The sequence below is a fragment of the Mytilus californianus genome, unplaced genomic scaffold (assembly GCF_021869535.1).
Source record: "Mytilus californianus isolate M0D057914Y unplaced genomic scaffold, xbMytCali1.0.p SCAF_39, whole genome shotgun sequence".
NCBI classification, from domain to species: Eukaryota; Metazoa; Mollusca; class Bivalvia; order Mytilida; family Mytilidae; genus Mytilus; species Mytilus californianus.
Window position 1 is genome coordinate 1,063,266 of NW_026262689.1, and position 23,276 is coordinate 1,086,541.

The following is a 23,276-nucleotide window of genomic DNA, read 5'->3' on the forward strand; positions in this document are numbered from 1 at the left end:
ATATAAGATATTCTTATGTTCATTAGAATGTTTAGGGAAGAAAACTGTGTAATTTTAAAATCATAACATCAAACCACGGTATAAATTAAACGAGGCATCAGTTTACAATTTTTGTTAGTGTTTTCTTCTAAAAAAAAATCAAATGTATCTCATAAAACTTGATTGATTTAACATCAATGTTTTGGATTTTCGTCAAACTCTATTTTGTCCAAAATAAACGAGCAATACATTTACAACTCCAACCGTTCCTTAACATTGTTTACATATGCATGTATTGTATAAACATGTGTGTTATCATCGGTACACTTTTCAACAAATTGAAATTGCTACCAAGTTTTTGTTTTGTAAAAAGGTATCATTTGAATGTTTCTTATGCAATACTCGTTTACTAAAGTATTTTTAAACTAGATGTTTTTAAATTGTCAACTATAAACTGTTGGTATTTGTAAAAACATTACATCAAAACTCCGAAGTCCAAGGCAAATTAAAAATAACGAGGAAGCCAAATAAACTGACAAAACCAAATGCTCGATTAATATCAACCATCGGATTGACTGCAAAACAACTGTCATATTCCTTGGTACAGATATATGTCAAAGAAAATGTTTAGTTTGACCTGTTTTATTCCTAGCTTAATCTCCTACTAGTTTGCCAGCTATATTTAGTTTCTTTGTATTGACAACATTGTGTAAGCTTATATGGCGGTTGTTTTTAGTTCTGTGATATTGACAACATTGTGAGAGTAACGCAAACAGACATAATTGACTCACGTGGCAAAATTAGAATCCTGCAGCTAAAGCTGTCTGTAAATAAAACATACTACAAAAATACACAACATATCTAAATTAAATAATAATAAAACAAATATCTTTAAGTCTTACATGGACGCCAACAAAACAAGTTTTTTTAATTTGATATGATATGTAATAAAGTAAAGTAATACATCCTGACATAAACACCCTCTTCCGATGAAGAACAAATTAACTAAAATATAAGAACGAGGGCATACAAAATGAAAATAACAATATAAAAATTCCATGCGTCAGAAGCTCCCTTCTGGACCCACGTGCATCAGGAACGCTATAAGCAAAGTTTGCTTTATCCCGGTGAGCAAAACGTTATATACGATTTTGCATAAAACTTTGATTCGAAGAAGGGCTGACAATGTACGTGCCAAATGTTAAAAATAGACACAACTAACAAAACAATCAAATATGATAAAAAAAAGCATAACAAGAATTGTAAAACAAATACAATAGAAGAACAGATACTACTACCAACAACCAACTTCTCCCAAAAATCAAACATGTATACACATACACATCTTCATAGTTGCTGACAGCATTTTGTCCCTGGTGGAAAGTTGTTTCATTAGAAAACGTAGTACATATTCTTATTTTTTTACAAAACAATAAATTACAACACAAGGCCAAACTAAACCAGCTTCGTAGATTTTTTTTTAATAAAAAGGGCTGTATTTGCGAGAGGCCATTAAGTATCTAAAGTAATCATATAATCTTAGAAAAAACATTGTTTAATGCATAAGTGTGTCATACACACATGTTACCATATTGTATTTAGAAATTTACCTGTGACGTAACTTTTTGTGGCGTTGATAAATTCGTCTGACTCACAGTTCATGATTCTAATGTGGTGTAAATGAGAGGTGTCCGTTGTTATCCTGTGGTTTACATGTTGTAAGGTACTATTATTTATTTATGTATGTCTCTTCCATTTAGTTGTAATGTATTCCTGTCACGAATGTTGTCATTTTAGCGGTATTTGTATTATTGCCATATAAGCGGGAGGTTTGGCTAGTCATAAAACCAGGTTCAACCCGCCATTTTTCTTAAAATGTCCTGTACAAAGTCCGGAATATGGCAGTTGTTATCAAATAGTCCGTTTCTATGCATGTTGGCGTTTGTTTTTGTAGCAGTTCAGTGTTTATGTTGTTCCGTTGTTTTCCTCTTATAGTTGATGTGTTTCCCTCGGTTTTGGTTTGTGACCAAGATTTGGTTCTGTTAAATCGATTTATGACTATTGAACACTACTGTTGCCTTTATTTAGCAATAACCAACTTCAAATGTAGCGTTTTGATGTTTAAGTTCTACTCTCGACATTTTATAAAAGGTAGTAGGGAGGTAACGTTATATATTCTGTTTCAACGAGAAAAAAGATTTATAGATCAGATTTTGATACTGTTCGTAAAAAACCTTTGTACAGCACGTTAAGCGGGGAATTTATTTTTGCAAAGTCACATAATTACAATATTAAATATACTATACCACCGATAACAATATCTACTTTTTTATTTTGTTGACAAAATTTTGAATTATTTTGTTTCAATTATCAAGAAAATGGATCTATTATGTCGACAGGATACTTTAACGGAGGTGTTTAAAAAAATATCGTTTGATTTGCAATATCTGAAATAAAAAGGCACCCGACTTTGGACATTGACATAAAGAATTTGACAGGCCTACAGTACTTGCAACCTTAGGCGTTACTGTTTGACGAGAACTTGACTGATCGGTGAATGATCGGTGACGGATGTTTGACTGATCGATAACTGATCGGTGACCGATGACCCATAGAATCCGTCAGATACGTCAAATAAGCTATGTGAGAGTTACCTTGACAACGGTCAGCGATCGATCAGTAAAGTAATTATATGCACGGATCTGACGGATATGTATATAATTAAAATTCTTATGTAAAACGAACTACACAGTATTTACATTCGATAAACGCGGACCTCTACGAAGACACCTTTACTCGTTAATTTTTAATCAACTGGTTGTAATAACACATAAATAATATATAAATTACTTTTCAAGCATTATATGTATTACTTAATATTCTCTTGTACTTGAACGTGGTATGTTTTATTCAAAATCAAAAGCTTTTTTTTATAAGAATTTCAAACTTCATTCTGGGAACAGTATATCTAACAATATATATGTTCCTGCTTCATTTCAAAATTGTAAGGGGAAAAATACTTCAACTTTTTTTGTGTTGAATCTGGGAACAGTATATCTTATATATATGTTCCTGGTTGAATACGGTGAATACGAATGTAATAATTTCTTTATTTTGATAGAAATTACGAAATTCCATTAGATTTCAGTATTTTTTGTACATCAGGATTAATTGTTTTTCATAAAATATGCTAACTTTTAGGGAAAAGATACTAAATTTTTTTTCGTGTTGAATAAAAATGCAAACATTTTTTCTTTTATATCAGAAATAATGCATTGTCAATTGCAATCAGACATTATAAATGCATTTAGATCAGTACTTTTTTATAAGATGTGAATAATTAAGGGATATTTATGCATAAACTTTTGTTTTTCTTGAATAAGAATTCAATATTTTTTTTATTTTAAAGGAAACTATTGACCGCCATTGGAATTTTGTACTTTTTGTATTTCAGGATTGTTTTTTTTTCATTAAACTAAAAGATTATCAGAGAAAATATACTAAAATGTTGTTTTCGCAATGTATAAAATTACTAATTTTTCTTTTTTGATAAAAAATAATGAATGTTATTAGTAACTAGTTATTTAAAATGCCTCAAGATCAGTTTTTTATAAGAAATTTGATAATGGAAGGAGAATAATACTTAAAATTTTGTTTGTTTTGAATACATATACAAATGTATCTTTATTTTGATAGATATTATGAACAGCCATTTGATTTCAGTAATTTTTGTACATCAGGATTGGTTGTTTTTCATAAATTATGCTGAAATTCTGGGAAAAAATATAAAATTTTTGATTGCATTGCTTAAAAATGCATATATTTCTTCTTATATATAAGGAATAATGCAACGTCACTTGCAATCAGACATTATAAATGCCTTTAGATAAGTAATTTTGTATAAAATGTGAAAAATTTAAGGATAAATATGCATAAACTCTTATTTTTGTTGAATGTGAATGTAATAATTTCTTTATTTTGATAGAATTTATGAACCGCCATTAGATTTCTGTACTTTTTGTACATAAAGATTGATTGTTTTTCATAAAATATGCTTAATTTAAGGGAAAAGATACTAATTTTTTATTCATGTTGCATAAAAATGCAAATATTTCTTCTTTTATATCAGCAATAATGCATTGTCAATTGCAATCAGACATTATAATTGCATTTAGATCATTACTTTTGTATAAGATGTGAATAATATAGGGATATTTATGCATAAACTTTTGTTTTTCTTGAATAAGAATGCAATAATTTTTTTTATTTTAATGGAAACTATTGACCGCCATTGGAGTTTTGTACTTTTTGTAGTTCAGGATTGTTTTTTTTTCATTAAACCAAAAGAATATCAGAGAAAATATACTAAAATGTTGTTCGCAATGTATAAAATTTCTAATTTTTCTTCTTTTGATAAAAAATAATGAATGTTATTAGTAACTAGTTATTTAAAAGGCCTCAAGATCAGTTTTTTATAAGAAATTTGATAATGGAAGGAGAATAATACTTAAACTTTTGTTTGTTTTGAACACATATACAATAGTATCTTTATTTTGATAGATATTATGAACCGCCATTTGATTTCAGTACTTTTTGTACATCAGAATTGGTTGTTTTTCATAAATTATGCTGAAATTCTGGGAAAAAATATAAAATTTTTGATTGCATTGCTTAAAAATGCATATATTTCTTCTTATATATGAGGAATAATGCAACGTCACTTGCAATTGGACATTATAAATGCCTTTAGATAAGTAATTTTGTAAAAAATGTGAAAAATTTAAGGAAAAATATGCTTAAACTCTTATTTTTGTTGAATATGAATGGAATAATTTCTTTATTTTGATAGAAATTATGAACCGCCATTAGATTTCTTTATTTTTTTACATCAAGATTGATTATTTTTCATAAAATATGCTTAATTTAAGGGAAAAGATACTAATTTTTTATTCGTGTTGCATAAAAATGCAAATTTTTCTTCTTTTAAATCAGAAATAATGCATTGTCAATTGCAATCAGACATTATACATGCATTTAGATCAGTACTTTTGTATAAGATGTGAATAATTTAGGGATATATATGCATAAACTTTTGTTTTTCTTGAATAAGAATGCAAATTTTTTTTTATTTTAATGGAAACTATTGACCGCCATTGGATTTTTGTACTTTTTGTTGTTCAGGATTGTTTTTTTTTCATTAAACTAATAGAACATCAGAGAAAATATACTAAAATGTTGTTCGCAATGTATAAAATTACTAATTTTTCTTCTTTTGATAAATAATAATGACTAGTTATTTAAAAGTCCTCAAGATCAGTTTTTTATAAGAATGGAAGGAGAATAATACTTAAACTTTTGTTTGTGTTGAATACATATACAAGAGTATCTTTATTTTGATAGATATTATGAACCGCCATTTGATTTCAGTACTTTTTGTACATCAGGATTGGTTGTTTTTCATAAGTTATGCTGAAATTATGTGAAAAAATATAAAATTTTGGTACGCATTGCTTAAAAATGCATATATTTCTTCTTATATATGAGGAATAATGCAACGTCACTTACAATCAGACATTATAAATGCCTTTAGATAAGTAATTTTGTATAAAATGTGAAAATTTAAGGATAAATATGCATAAACTCTCATTTTTGTTGAGTATGAATGTAATAATTTCTTTATTTTGATAGAAATTATGAACCGCCATTAGATTTCTCTATTTTTTGTACATCAAAATTGATTGTTTTTCATAAAATATGCTTAATTTTAGGGAAAAAATACTAATTTTTTATTCGTGTTGCATAAAAATGCAAATATTTCTTCTTTTATATCAGAAATAATGCATTGGCAATTGCAATTAGACATTATAAATGCATTTAGATCAGTACTTTTGTATAAGATGTGAATAATTTAATGATATATATGCATAAAAATTTGTTTTTGTTGAATAAGAAATGCAATAATTTTTTTTATTTTAATGGAAACTATTAAGCGCCATTGGTTTTTTGTACTTTTTGTAGTTCAGGATTGTTTTTTGTTCATTAAACTAAAGAATATCAGAGAAAATATACTAAAACGTTGTTCGCAATGTATAAAATTACTAATTTTTCTTCTTTTGATAAAAAATAATGAATGTTATTAGTAACTAGTTATTTCAAAGGACTCAAGATCAGTTTTTTATAAGAAATTTAATAATGGAAGGAGAATTATACTTAAACTTTTGTTTGTGTTGAATACATATACAATAGTTTCTTTATTTTGATAGAAATTATGAACTGCCATTTGATTTCAGTACTTTTTGTACATCTGGTTTGGTTGTTTTTCATAAATTATGCTGAATTTCAAGGAAAAGATACTAAATATCTGTTCGTGTTGCTTAAAAATGCAAATATTTCTTCCTTTATATCAGAAATATTGCAAAGTCACTTGCAACTAATCATTATAAATGCCTTAAGATAAGTAATCTTGTATTAAATGTTAATAATTGAAGTATAAATATGCATAAACTTTTGTTTTTGTTGAATAAGAATGCTATCATTTCTTTAATTTAATGGAAATTATTGACCGCCATTGGATTTTTGTTTTTTTTGTAGTTCAGAATTGGTTGTTTTTCATAAAATTAAAAGAATATCAGAGAAAATATACTTAAATGTTGTTTGCATTGTTTTTTCTTTTTTGATTTCAGTACATTTTTGTACATCAGGATTGGTTGTTTGTCATAAATTATGATGAATTTCAAGGAAAAGATACTAAATTTTTGTTTGCGTTGCTAAAAAATGCAAATGTTTCTTCTTTTATATAATAAATAATGCAACGTCAATTGCAAAATGGGTTGTATTTCACAAAATTAAACGAATATCATAGAAAAGATCCTAAAAGTCATTCACATTGTTTAAACTCTAACAAATTACCAATATTTCTATTTTTTAATAAAAAAATCAGCAATGTTATTTGTAAATAGTTATTTTAAAGGCCTCCAGATAAGTTTTTTTTATAAGAATTTTAAGATTATAAAAATATTAAAAACAATACATCGAAATTGCCAAAAAATTATCATGTCTTTTCATTTTCCAGAGCATTTTCGGGGAACAAAATCCCAATCGCGATAAAAATCGTTTTAGCAAAGTTCGGGTATGAAATATATAACCTAAGTAAAAACGAAAATCACCATTCTGTTATAATAATATTCAAAATCAGTTTTATTTGCATATTTCTTTTTTTTTTAATTCTTAAAACTATGCTGACTAATCACTAAAAAAAATGTTGATCTTTTGTACTTGAACGTTTCGTATTTTCCGTGGCGCCATTAATTAAATGAAACGAAACTAAGATTCCGTAATTTGTATTAGTTTATCATGTGACGTAGTAGAGTTCAATCCGTCAGAGAGGTCGATCGGTCCTATCCGTCCGATCAGTCCGATCAGTCAAATATTTTTACCATAAATCTGACGGATTGGTGACGTGAGGTTGACGCGAACTTGACTGATCGGTGACTGATCGATGACCGCTGATTGATCGCTGAAATAGTAACGCCTAAGGTTGCAAGTACTGTAGTTGTCCAACATAAATGTAAGCACTCAACTATTTTGAAGACTTTTTTTTCCAAATTAAAGACAAAATAGCACAATAGACAATAGTTGGTTATGTATTCGCCTGTTCTGCCAGTAGCCGGAAATAACGGGAGAAAATAAACCCCTTTCAAATTCAGGACCCTTATCGTGTTTTAGTAGTCGCGTAAAAGCACAATGGCGAAGTGTCGTGTTGGAAGGTAGTATGTCCAAAGTAAATACGGAAAAAGTTAGTAGATCACATAATTATGATAAAAGTAGACTATTTTGAATAAAAACGAGGGGGAATAGAATGGCAAACACTTACCGTAAGTTTACATAGATTGGTAAGAAAATGGCAATTTAGAAATAAAAATAACACTTTATGAATTTTGTGAATTTCCGAAGTGAAGGTCATATCTTGATTAATCCTCACCATCGATAATTAACCCTAAATAGTTGATAGTCAGGGAAGTATAGACACTTAGAAAGGTTGAGATTTATATGATCAGGGTTTTCCTTGACGGTTTTCATTGATTAACATGATCATTATTTATGAAAAACATTTGTGATAGAAATATAACGATTCGGCGTCGTCTATTTTTTTCGGGTTTTCTTCCTGATCAGTCAACACTTGACTTTTATCATTGAACGCGTCACACGTCCGATTTTGACAGAAAATCAATAATCAACTGTAGTTGTTAGCTATCGGCAATAAACTAATCCATAACAGGAGTTAACTAAAATTATGTGGTCAAATGGCTTCACGTGTCATTTCAGTTAGATGTTTTTACAACTTTTAGGTTAAAAAAAGAACACATGTTGAAGAAAGTGAAATAACAATAATACCGAACTTCAAGGAAAATTGAACGGAAAGTGCCTTATCAAATGGCAAAATAAAAAACTCAAACACATCAAACGAATGGAAAACAACTGTCATATTCCTGACTTGGTACAGGCATTTCTGTAAGTAGAAAATGGTGGATTAAACCTGGTTTTATAGCTGGCTAAACCTCTCACTTGTTTGACAGTCGCATATAATTCCATTATATTGACAGCAATGTGTGAACAAAACAGACAGACATAATAGGAAAAAATGTCAAAATTAAGGGTGCAGTAGTCAACATTATAATCTAAATCACTATAAAAACCAACAAATAGGTCAACAAAGAAAATCAAAATGGCATATAGACAAGGCACATAAGCAAAAATGAAAAACACGAATACAAAAATGACCATAGCACAATAACACATTGGCGGAATGTATAAGTACCGAGCCAAGCCAAAAGGATATTACAAAAAACGGACTAAACAGTAAAGGTAGATAATTTACAAAGACAAATAAAGGAACACCATAACACGTAATTAAGATGATAAACAACGTCAGTACCTATAATGTATCCTTCAAAACCATAATGTATTATTTGTGAAGTTGATACGGAATATTTATCAATAAGGTCTTTGTATCTTCCGATGAACTGTTTTAGAAAAAAAAGAGACGTTCTTTTACATTATCCTGATTCATCAACTTTCTGCTCAGACACTGGTGACGTTTTGTAAAGTCTGAGTAGCAGCTGGAAGCTCTTGAATACCGAATGAGTTAGGAAATGTATAGTGAAGGTGAAGTTGGTATATTGCTACTAAGGTGGGGGAAATTGAAAATTTCAAAATTAAAATCGTCTCGTTTGTCATAGATTCTGGTACTGAGATGACCGTTTATGTCAAATTCGAAGTATAAGTCTAAAAATGTGGCGGAGGAAGCCGTGTCTGTTGTTTCTTTAATTTTTAATTCTGGAGGATATAGTTATGGAACCTAATCAGAAAATTGGATAGTAAATAGTAAGAAACTAGATACTTCATAATCTTTTAACGATCGGCTTGAAAAAAAACTGAAATTTTTAAAGAACAACAAAGATATAACAAAATAAAACCTGATTTATTTATTAATCTTCCAACTAGACGGGAAGTGTCAGACAAAATTATTGAAGATAAATCCCGACCTGTTGATGTTTAGGATACAACTTTAATAACTGGAATTCCGGAAAATAACAAAATAAATCCAAGCTGATAAATATACTTAGTGTGGACTAGCTGTTTTCTTGCCTTTGCAGTGATTTTTACAGTATCTATGAAGGAAATAACTCACTATTCTGATTAACTGTTCTTTTATAAAAATGTTGATGTTAAATAGAGGTGTGTGAGTTGTGTTTATTAAACGACGACGCTGCAAATTAAAGTAGGCAAACACATTGAAAGTGTCGAAAAATAACATGTTTTCGCCGACCATAAAATAACATAGAAAACATTGTTTATCATAGCCTAGACTCTTAAATATTGAAATCTACATCAATATGTATGTTTATATAATTTTTAACCAAAAATATATAATTAAGATTTGTATGATTATTTTCACATTTGAATAAACGCAATCGACTGTTGCGTACTTTTTTAAGCCTAGAAAACTATTGTTATTTTTGGCTTTAGTTGCATTTGAACACAATTGCATATAATTTTAAAACTGAGAACTAATAAGCTGAGACCTGAAAAATGCTGCACACTCAACGTATAGGTAGCGGGGCTTAAGATTTAATGTAATAGATGATTGTTGTTTAAGTACGTAGTCGATACATTGATTGCATTCTTTGTCAATAGAGACGTAATCCTATCTTTATTTTACACAGTTAGCAACCAATCCACCATGTCCAAAAATAAAACAGACTGGACAATGTCTCGGTTTACCCAAAAAGGATAAATGCCAAACAGACGCTACATGTAGATTATGTAAGATTATTAAAGATTTTAAATTCTTCAAATTGTTTTAAAATTATTTTAGGTACCTGAGGTGTCTAAATGTTCGACGATAGATTTTTTTTTAATGCAGGAGTTGTTACACGCTAGAATTAGTTAAAATTCATCGAGTGAATTGCTATTCATAAATAAATCCGAAATATGAAATAAAATTAGAGGTCGCGGTCCGTGTTTAAAAGGATTTTGTTTTCTGAAAACTTTAATTACACTTAATGGCACTTATTTTAATCTAGTTTCTATAATACATTGAATGATACTTGGCATAGTATTTGTAACCCAAAAAATCATGTTTGCAACATGACAAGAAGAGATGCTCAGAAAAAGACATCAGATCTACCTTAAATTTAACAGAATTAAACAACTAAACACTAAGCCTTGTTATGTTCAAGTTTTTCCAAAATTAAAGATTTTAAACCCCGATTAATATGCAAAAAAGTAATTTAGAATGTATTTTTTTCACATGTGAAAACAGTGACAAAACTATATCAAATATAACACACAAAAATTAACAACAACAACTGAATAACAGGTTCCTGACAACTTTCACAAAAATCTACCTACACCACCTGACAAACAAGGAGTCACATGTACATAAACATAATGTTTAAACAAAACATTGTGTTGTCCATGGTTGATTTGTATACAATTCATTTACATTAATAAAATCAAGAATCCTGAAGCTTCCCTTTAAAATGCCATTTATATGATAGCCGGTAACTTAAATATATTACCGTACACCAGACTTATCTATCCATGTTCCACTTATTTGTACAATCTGTTACACATGTTCTAGCCCGTGTATACTTGATGTATTACTCATCAGTGTAACCGCCATTTCTTTTTAACATTACTTTATTGAATAATTAAATTAGATACGTTTTAATATTCATGTTTAACAAGCCTTTTAAGGTTCCACTAAAGTCAAAATATAGGACACTTCATTAACATCTAAACTTTGCCTGTATTTTTCAACCTATAATGAGTAAAGTCCTAAACTATGAGAACATATGTTCATTTAAACATACTTAACATAAACACACTGTGTAAATTGTAAATAGACTTGAAATTGTTATGCTGTGGCCAAACCGGTTCTTGGGGTGAACAGTAATTTTTCAAAAAAGTCTGGAGGCCTGCGAGACGACTTAATTTGCTTGAAATTGGTATGAACGAATACTGTTACATGTAATGCAGGGCACGCGCATGTTGATTTGTCACATACATATGTTTTAATGGCATATTTGTCCAATTTCTGTATTGTAACTTCGATATTTGTTCACCTAGATACATAACATTAACTGAAACTCGAAAATCAATACATTTTCTGAAAAATTAACATGAGCTTGCCCTGCATTAGATATAACAGTATTCGTCCATACCAATTTTAAACAAATTAAGTCGTCTCGCAGGCCTCCAGATTTTTTGAAAGTTTAGTGTCCACCCCAAGAACCGGTTTGGCCACAACATAACAATTTCAAGTTTATTTACAATTTACACAGTGTGTATATGTTAAGTATGTTTAAATGAACATATGTTCTCATAGTTTCGGACTTTACTCATTATACACAGGCAAATTTTGTTCACGTGAATTTCACGTGAGTCTCATTTCACGTGAAAGTCACGTAAAATTCACGTGAGTTTCACATGAATTTCACGTGAATTTTTGCTCACGTGAATATCACGTGAATTTTTCATGTGAATTTCACGTGAACAGTTTTCACGTGAAATTCACATGAAATTCACGTGAAACTCACATGATCTGACTTACGTGAATTTAACGTGAACTTGTTAACGTGAAACTCATGTGAAATTCATGTGAATTTCACATAAACTTTTTTTCACGTGAAATTCACGTTTGCTCACTCACGTGAAATTCACGTGATTTCACTCACATAAATTTCACGTGATCTGACTCACGTGAATTTCACATGACCTAACTCACATGAAATTCACATGAAATTCATATGATCTGACTGAGGCTAATTTTATATATAATGTGCTTACAGATATAATGTATGTGCCTGTCCCAAGTCAGGAGCCTGTAATTCAGTGGTTGTCGTTTGTTTATGTGTTACATATTGGTTTTTTGTTCATTTTTTAATATAAATAAGGCCGTTAGTTGTCTCGTTTGAATTGTTTTACATTGTCATTTCGGGGCCTTTTATAGCTGACTATGCGGTATGGGCTTTGCTCATTGTTGAAGGCCGTACGTTGACCTATAGTTGTTAATTGCTGTGTTATTTTGGTCTCTTGTGGAGAGTTGTCTCATTGGCAATCATACCACATCTTCTTTTGTACATTTACAGTTTAAAATAATTAAGTGTATGCACTAATTATTGCCATTTTGACATAATCAACCAAAAAGTAAAAATAATTATTGAAGAAGAATTAGAATAAGAATATAAATATTTTACTGGTTTGAAATACAAAAATTCACAAATGCTAACCAAATTTCACAATGAATATTTTAAACACATTCACAGGACAATATTTTTACTAGCACTTGTATGTATGACTATATATCCCCTTTAAAATCTTATGGTAAAAAAGATACTTTTTTAACATTAATATTTTGTTAATGTTTTTAGTGGTCTCACTCTGAGGTACATATACAACAAAATGATTAATTATGAAAACAAAGCATTTCTAGTTTTGTACATATTACAAATGGATTTAACAATGATTCTAATTATTTCAACATCTCTATCTACAAATCAAACCAAGAATTATCCTTGTACAAAAATATACAAATTTGAATACAACTTTATCAGTCTCATTTATAAAATACAGAACTATTTTCAATGCATTTTGTACATATAATTGTGAAATGAATTCAGTAGCAAATTCTTATTTGTAATTGTTTTTAAGCTGGATTGGAAGGGGGTGATCTTAATTAAAATTGTTAGGAATTTTTAATAATTTGTCAAAATGTAGTTTATTTGTTTTTGTCCATTATATACTCACACAACAGGTTTTGAAAAATTGTCAGATTTTGTACAGATTATGCATGGAAAATCCAATTGCTTGTGAAAAGAAAACTACACTACAGAATTTTAAAATAAGATGTGAGAGGATAGCTCTAATAATTAACATGCTTTCAGATAATAAAAAGAAAAAAATTGGGTCACCAGACTTGTTTTCTTGCTACATATTAACATAGGTAAATGCACAACACTTTCAATTTTAATGAATCACTTTATCTGAGTTATCTCCCCTTGTGTGACAAAATTGAAAAAGTATGAATCAAACAAACATAATGTTGGTGTATTTTTTTCATAAAAAATACACCCAAAATATAATAAAACACACAATTTTCTATATTAACATTGAAAAGTCTTACACATAAATTACATACTACTTTAAAACTTTGCTCATTTCATTAAAGATCTAGATCAATAGTTATCTGCTACTTCAAAATACAAGATGGAGAAGGACAGCCACCTTAAATCATCTATGAATTCTTACCTTATTACAGATAATTGAATCAATATAACAATAAACATTTTATTTCCAATATTTCCAATATCTATCATTAAGTATAGTATATATTGCATGTATACAATAGACTGAAGTTACTGTCTATAAAAAATTGTTTTGATTTTCCAAAAAAACATGTAAAAAATTAAGCTAATGACTCTTAATTTGTTATTGCAAACCCACTGCCTACTTGCAACATGTGCAAACTTTAATTATATATGTCTCTTAAGTAAACAATTAAAGTCAATTTTTACATGCAACCAAAAGCCAATAGACAATTTCAGGGCTTCTATTTATTAAAACAGGATACATACCAAGTTCAGCCAATGCTGTTAAATTGACAAGAGGGACAGTTTAAGTCTTAAAAAGTTAATCTGCGGAAGAGTCTCTGCTAACAGTTTTGAATGACTTCTTAAAATTAATTATTTACTTAATTATTTATTTAAATGCTTTATCAATTACAGTTTTAAGGGTTAAAAGATGATCACTAGTATGACTAATGTGATTGTTTCCAAGATATTTTTCTTAATAAACTATTATATAAAACTTTCCTACAGCATTTTGAAAGGGATATTACTGGGTGATAAGGAGGATCATTGAAACAACCCAACCTGAAAAATGGGATAAATAATTAATGCGATTAAAGGAAAAAAAGCTTACAAATATATATGTCAGATTTCAGATGGGGAGTTCAAATACAGCTGTTATTCAGTGGTTGTCGTTTGCTGATGTGTTACATTTTTATTTTCATTCATTATTCTTTAATATCCTATTCACACAATACATGACTGTACATGAAGGTATTTACTTTGCTCATTGTTGAAGGCTGTACGGTGACCTACAGTTGTTAATGTCAGTGTCACTTGGTCTCTTGTGAAGAGTTGTCCTTTTGGCAGTCATACCACATCTTCTTTTTTATAATTAATTCTGATTTGGTACTGCATGTTGTTCTAAAGAGCCAAATTTAAAAAAACAAATTTATCCACAGAATGTGTTAATCTGTATTTGTTGATGATATATACATTATGCTGTGTAGAGTGTTTTAGGTATGTTCTTTTGACACTTCTGTATTCCTGTTCTATTCTTTTGGTTACATTTCCTTCCTTCAGATGGCAATTTCCTCCTTTACAGTCATGTACTGTGTGAATTAATGATTGCAATTTAACTAGTTTTACAAAATATGTTGTCTCGGTTGTAGTTACATATTGCAGTCTTTGATTACTATGATGAACTGGAATCACCTTCTGGATAAAAACAACCGGGTGACAATTTCCCTTCCACATCAACCTCAGAAATTTTGTAACTTTTCCAATTTTAGCCTGTGAAATAAAATTAAACATTAGTTATTAAAAAAACAACAATATAATCTGTCTGAATGATAACAGGCTCATGCTTTCAAAACAGATATACATCAGTGATAATATGACTACAATCTGCTCTTAACAAATGTGATTATACATATATGAATAGATTGAAAAATAGTTCAACACTGATTGATACCCAAGCCAAAATAAATTGCAGATATACAGACAAACTGTTCACATGATTGCAGTTGTTCTAAAAATTTACTTATGGCCATGTTAAAATGAATCAATGTTGAATGTGCTCAGACAGTAATTAATGAAATCACTTTTTCCTATTTTGGGTGAAAAGGATCTTTAAAATGAATATCCCAGTCTGTATTTGTTGAACCTTTAAATTCGTGTACAGTATGTAACAGTTGGAATAAATGAATACAGTAAATACATAATGGAATTTTAGACACAATTATGGATTATGGGAAATACTGAATAATGTTTCACAAAAAAACATAATAATGAGACCTGAAGCCCCAGTTTGGGTGCTGGGTTTTCTCATAGTGTTGAAGACCCATTGGTGGCTTTCGGCTGTTATCTGCTCTGTGGTCAGGTTGTTAACCCTTTGACATATTCCACATTTCCATTCTCAATTCTAATCATTACAGAATATGTAAAATAAAATTTGGACAATTTTATAGCTGACTAGCTATGGGGTATATGGGGTATGGGCTTTGCTCATTGTTGAGGGCAGTACGGGGAGCTATAGTTGTTAATTTCTGTGTCTTTTGGTCTCTTGTGAAGAGTTGTCGCATTGGCAATCATACCACATCTTCTTTTTATATGTACAAATTATAACTAAAAATGTTAGATAAAAGTATGATATACATAAAGTTATACTTGTGTAAATTATTATGGTATTTATGTCTCGTAGCGATATGGTGTGCACACTATTTCAAAATGATGGATAAAGCTGTACAACATTATTATTTTTTTAATTGCTTGTGATTAAACTTTTTTTTTATTCTAAATATTAGAGTGATTTTGATGAAGCTACCGGTCTGAGAGATTTTAAAAGGTTCAACAGAGTTGCACACAAAGTAAAGTTTTATACATACGTTTTCTTCTTCATCAAGGTATAAAACGAAACTTCCAATTCTTGCATTTTCGCCCAGTTTGGTTGTGCCCTTTGAAAACTCCTGCACTGTGAGATCTTTGCTGCTAATAATATTTGGACTTCCACCACAATTCAAAATGGCCTGTAGGACTTGTACTTCTATGTACACTAGGTCATCAACACTCTTCAATAAAGAAAATGAGCAAATATATAAAGTTTATTTCAAATAGTCTAAAACCATGGGACAAGGTGAATCTACATTTTATATAACATTTGTATGATTTCAATAATACATGATTCTGTTTTTACTGTATGAATACATAGTTCGGCACACATAATACTAAATGCTTAAAGTATATATGTATTGCTTTTATTGGTGCTATTGTGGGGTAGTACCTGCTGCAATAAATATCTTGTGATGAGCTCTGGTTGTCTTTTTATGTATAACATATGACAGCTTAATCAGCATTGCCAAATTCTTGCTCTTTATCATTACAGGTGACAGAACTTTAGGAAATATCAAATCGTCAAATATTTCCATACACAAAACATAGTTACTAAGACACCCAGTAAAATAATAAAAACCAATAAAACACAAAATTTTCTACTATTGTTGTGAAAAATCAAAATCAAACGTTTAACTTATACATATCAAAAACTTTACAGATCTTTACAAAATCTAGATTTTATTACAGTTAAGACTTTCTCACAAAAACTTTACAGATCTTTACAAAATCTAGATTTCATTACAGTTAAGACTTTCTCACAGTCAAACCCACAAGATATTGTGAAATTATACTGAAAACATGAAACAGAAAAATTGAAAAACTGAAACATATTCAAGTACTCACCATCTTTTTATTGACAATGTTTTTTAGAAGTCCTGCTCCTTTATCATGGTTATTCGGCATTCCTAAAAACTTCAATAATTTGCCGTCCTTCCCATAGCTAATCACCAAATCAGAAGCACAACTCCTTCAAAAAAAATTACAATGTGTATGATTTCCAGATTAAGTTTATACATTGACCTATAATTATTCAAAGATTTTATTGTAGTTATTATCATTATGCTCCTTATAAAGTTACTTTTCCTGGTTGTGCCAACAGATTATTTTACATTAATACTGCCGATTCCAAGACATTTGAGACCATTTTGTATTAAAACAAATAGTAATGTCATTTGCCACTTTTTTTTACTTTCAAGTTCCTAAACTGATGAAACCAGAGGCTCTTTTTTGACAAATTTTGGAACTGAAACAGTGATTTTCTGCAACAACCATTTTTTTTAAATTGAGTAATCAGAGACTGTTATAAGAGTTGATAGAAAGGTATTTGGTGAAGCTTTTTGAAATTTTCTATACCATGATAACAGTGACTTTGTGGGGCTCATCAGAGGTCAGGATTGATATTAAAGTTATCAATGACAATATATAACTGCTGACATTGTCTTGGATTAGTATAACACCCCAAGATTTCAAGGACAGATCTTAAAGTCATATGAAACCTATGAAATATGAAATATTCATATGTTTTTTATAACTAAATGAATAGTTTTCATTAAACAACTTATGTACATATACTTTTTTCTGAGGAAAATTCTTTAATTTGTTCACATTTAGAAGAAGTTTACTTATTTTTAATTGCTTGCTTCCAGGAAGCAATTCGCCGACATATTTTCCGTATGCATAGTGACCTTAGCATGACCCTCCTCGTAAAAATGCAGTGATCGCAATACGCATGGATCTATCATTAAAATAAACAATTATCTGATTGTACATGTTAAACACCTGCTCAATACCCATGCTTTTTGTTGATTGTTTACTATAAGATGACAATCGGTAAACTTCGGCTTTAAAACACAGCATTTAATGAGCAACCGTATTTGTTAAATCATAACAGACAGAAAGAAAAAAAATGACGATTATACGATATATTTGCGTAAACAAGAGTGCACACGCTGAAATGTCTCGCCTTCTTTACTAACCATTGATATTATGTTGATAGTCCTAAATATTGAGCTTTACTACAACTATCAACCTTACATGCATTCAATACACTAAATATAGTTGACCTATTGCTTATAGTTTCTAAGAAACAGACTTAACCAAGAAAACTAAACATTGACCAATGAACTATGAAAATGAGGTCAAGGTCAGATGAACCATGCAAGGCAGACATATACACCTTACAATCAACCTATGCATTAAATATACTTGACCTATTGCTTATAGTATCCAAGAAACAAACTTAACCATGAAAACTTAACATTGACCAATGAACCAACAAAATGAGGTCAAGGTCAGATGATACCTGCCAGACAGACATATACAGCTTACAATCCTATACAAAAAATATAGTTGACCTATTGCTTATAGTTTAAGAAGAACAGACCAAAACACAAAAACTTAACACTGAGCAATGAACCGTGAAAATGAGGTCAAGGTCAAATAAAGCCTGCGAGACTGACATGTGCATCATAAAATATTTCCATACACCAAATATAGTTGACCTATTGCATATAGTATTAGAAAAAAAGACCAAAACTCAAAAACTTAACATTGACCACTGAAACATGAAAATGAGGTCAAGTTCAGATGACACCTGCCAGTTGGACATGTACACCTTGCAATCATTCCATACACCAAATATAGTAGACCTATTGCATACAGTATAAGAAAAACAGACCAAAACACAAAAACTTAACATTGACCAATGAACCATGAAAATAGGTCAAGGACAAATGACACCTGCCAGACAGACATGTACACCTTACAATCATTCCATACACCAAATTTGTTTGACCAATGGCTTATAGTATTAGAAAAACAGACCAAAATACAAAAACTTAACATTGACCAATGAACCGTGAAAATGAGGTCAAGGTCAGATGAAACCTGCCAGACTGACATGTATCCCTTATAATCATTCCATACACCACATATAGCTGACCTACTGCTTGTAGTATCTGAGAAACGGACCTAACCACGTAACTTTAACCTTGATCACTGATCTATGAAATGAGGCTGAGGTCAGGTGAACCCTGTCTGATGGACATGTAGACGTTGCAAGGAACCCATATACCAAATATAGTTATCTTATTACTCATAATAAGTGAGAAATTTACATAACAAAAAAACTAAACTTTTTTTTCAAGCAGTCGCTGAACCATGAAAATAAGGTCAAGGACATTGGACATATGACAGACGGAAAGTTCGTAACATAAGGTATCTGCATACAAAGTATGAAGCATCCAGGTCTTCTACCTTCTGAAATATAAAGCTTTATACAAATAGTTTACGCAGTAGTCGCCGCCGTCGCCGTATAGTAATACCTATGTCTCACTTTCTGCGACTTTCGTCGCAGGCGAGACAAAAATGATAAAATCGTGCATAGAGGACTAAGTTTATGATATATTCATGCATTGGTTTAAGAATTGGATAAACATTATTTTTCACCAGTCACTCGTTTCATATGACTTTAAAATACATATAGAATAATGGCATTTTTATTGCCACTCTGTCTGTCTTAAATGTATGTTTTTATTGTAAAAAATATGAAGTAAAATGAAATAATAAGTAAAACTATTTTTATGCGTACAAAATGTTGGGCTTCGTTGTTTGTCTGTATGAATGAAGTCGCATGCATTTTATTTATAAATTGAAGCGGACAAGATAATGTGACTTTACTGCACTGATGCATGACGTTATTGCCCAGTACTTTCGAGTATCAAGTCCTGTCCTTGATATTATAAATATTAGGTAGTAAGATCAAAGGAAAAATGTGCTAATTGTCGATAAAATTTCATCCAACAAATTATATCATGAGTTTATAGAACAACAAATTGTTTTTTATCTTGTTTTTGTTTGGAATTATTCAATCTATTATTCTATTACCATTTCGTAGAATTTAGAAAAAATCCTCCAGCAATCACATGTGACATCAACTCATTGTTGGCAAACTGACTGGCTGTATCCCTTGACCTGGCATGGCCATTTTGGTGTGCGATACTGCTTCTTATTGTCTTATGGTTTTTTTCAAAACTGTCCTCTGTATAATGGAGTAAGTGGCCATGTCTGTCCATGTCATCAGCCTTTGAAAGACAGCAATTTTTTTGAAAAAGTTAGTCTTTTTAAGGTGGTACCTAACACTACAGGGAGATAACTCTGTAAAAATCAGCTAAACGTTTTAATTACGTTGTATTGTTAAGGAAATATTAAGCTTCTCAATGATCAAAATTAGTGTTTGTCAAACTGCTATATAACCAATGAAATTTTTCTGATAAAGTGGTTGGTTCAAATTTTTTGAAATTTTTATATTTTTGTCAAAGGGTCAAAGTAAACATTTTGTAAAAATTTTATGAAAATTAAACGAGCCAAATTAATATTAGTCAAGGTGTTGGGTACCACCTTAATACACACTTGAAAATACACACCATACAAACTATACTAACTGGGAAACATTCAGGAAGTTGTAAATGAGACGTAATAATCTTTTATTTATTTATGATGTCTTCCTCACTCTGACTATATGGTGACCTTTAGAAAACAACTAACATTCTAGGGGATAATATATATTTATCATATACTTAGCATTAATATGATAGCTTTTGAATATGTGTAATGAGCTTTCAATGGTATCAATATAGATAAAAAGAAGATTTTCATGCTCAAAATGTGACTATCTTGTTTATTTTTTAAGAAATTACAAACCCCCCAAAAAAAATCAGATTTGAAAATGGTGGCTTTCTTATTTACAGACTGGTAGAACCTGAAATCTGACCTCTCAAAATATTTGTCAATGTCCAATGAAATTTATCGTTGAAACTAATTGCAATGAAATAATGGATTTAAAAAGCAGAAAAAAAAATAAGGGTCTCAACGTCTGTGCGCTTGTTTTGGAGAAATAAGCCATTGAAAATTTGTTTGAAAATAATGGAAAAAAAAGTTAGGGAAAGGGAATATTTTTTTAAGGGTATAACATGGATAAAACCAGAAGATTACAAAAATATCATAAACAAGTGGATCAAATACCTTAAAAAAAATTATTATTTACCAAATGAACACAAAGATGGGTCTTTCTTTTTGTGCCGATTTCTGGTACGTTTTCCTGTATCAATTGGAAATAACCTTCAAACTCTGATTTGATTTTTTGCACACAACATCCTTGCAAAATATACTTTGAAATCTACAAAAGATAATTATTACCAAAATAAAAAAAAACAAACAAAAAAAGAACAGATAAACAAAATCCTTGTTATAATCATAATATTAAAACTTAAAAGTGGCATTAACAAAAATTTGTTTTTTTCTCATGTAAATGGCCAATTATAGATGTTGGTCTGTGGTTTATTTATTTTTTAGAAATTATGTATGTTACAAATGTGCATTTCATAGAATTATAAAATGGTGCAATAAAAAATCTAATATGAGTAAATCAAGTCAAAAGAAATAAAAAATAATGAAATTGACTTAATTGGAAATATATTGTCATGTATCTTTCTTACCAATGCGAGTTTTTCCAACACCAAAATGTACTTTGTACGTAATCCGGCATATTCCATATTGATAACAGCAATTTGGAGCTGCAAAACAAATTAATAAAACAAAAAATAAAAAAATGGATGTAAAAATAAAACATAAAATTTAATAGTTTTTTAATCAACAGAAACGTTTTGCATGTCAATGTGATGTCACCATACTATCACACTGTTGTGCTGAAATCCAATAGCAGGTTTACAAAGTTGGCTTTCCACATACTCTTTTATTTGACCACAAAAAAATTAGTCATATAAATATATCACCTTGATTTATATGGTCATCCCACTGTACATTGTATTGTATATAGCCTGTATTATGATGCACTCTGCATGCTTTCATTGTAACATCAAGTTATGTTGCACTATCTATTTTTTTGTCTGTGTTATACAAATTAAAACGTAATCACCTATCCTTTATTTCACGCCAGATATAATGCTTAAATGTTTTACATTGTTATATTCTGACATAAACATCTTTTAAATAGCAAAGATATAGCAAGGACAGCTCAGTTCTTATGGAAAAATAAGACAAGCCTGATTATTTCAGCAATGTTAAGATGTTTTTGTTCAGGTAATTGTCTCTTTGACACATTCTCCATTTCCATTCTCAATTTTATTGTATTGATCTGAGATTATTTTCATTTGTAATGAAAAGCTATTTCTACAGTACTCACATAATGTTTAAAGTCTTTGCCCTGTCTACTAGCAAAGTATTTGAAGAAACTGCTATTGATTTGATAGCTGAAGTCAGACTGGTCAATACTTTCTAAATGTTTTTCCAGTAAAGATTTTTGGTTTTCTGTTAAGGTATCTAAGCAGTACTGTCAAATATATAAAAACAACTGTAGATTGAGTGTTAAAATTAATTTCTAATTTTTATAAAGTGACTTTAATGTATACATATTTTTGAGATGGTAGCTGTTCTTAGTTACTCTACTAATTCGTCAACTTTAAACAAAATTACATGTAAATGATCATAATTTGGAAATTGAATTAGGACGTTATAAAAAAGTTCAAAGAGAACACAGACTGTGCAAAGTTTGTAAAATTTTAGATGATAAGGAACACTTTTTTTTCATTGCCAAATTAACAGTAATGTAATACATTCCCTTAGAAATGCAATTAAAACCCATTATCCTAATTTAAGGATGTATTCTTCTGATGTTTCAGTCTCGTTGAAATCTCGTTCTGGAATTATTTCTAAAATATGTGATACAAGTGGAAAATATCAATGAATTCAAAAAAAGGTTATTATCAAACTTAACTCTCTGAAAAAATTAGGTATTTCCAATGAGTAGTTTTTGAGTAATCAATTATTCAAATTTTATTACCAATCAAGTCAGTCTTTTTAGTCAAAATTTTGAGAAAATGGGTGAGGGATACAAAAAATGATTTTACCAGAAACATGTACATCACACATCCCTTTTTTCTTTTCAAATTTCTTAGATATGTATTTTTTCAATCATTTATAACAAAAATATGCAATTTGTACTTAAAACGGGAAAAAATCACAAATTTACAA

General features: G+C 29.7%; 1 protein-coding gene across 1 annotated transcript; it reads right to left on the minus strand.

Moving 5' to 3' along the window:
* Positions 1-12,717: 12,717 nt before the first annotated feature.
* Positions 12,718-23,174, minus strand: LOC127736863 (uncharacterized). The gene is made up of 8 exons (XM_052247438.1): positions 23,166-23,174; positions 22,429-22,575; positions 21,722-21,799; positions 21,271-21,402; positions 20,112-20,308; positions 17,070-17,193; positions 16,220-16,402; positions 12,718-15,125 (listed from the first exon to the last, which is right to left on the minus strand). The coding sequence occupies exons 1-8, from the start codon at positions 23,172-23,174 to the stop codon at positions 14,757-14,759; spliced, it is 1,239 nt and encodes a 412-aa protein (XP_052103398.1). The 3' UTR covers positions 12,718-14,756.
* Positions 23,175-23,276: the final 102 nt, after the last annotated feature.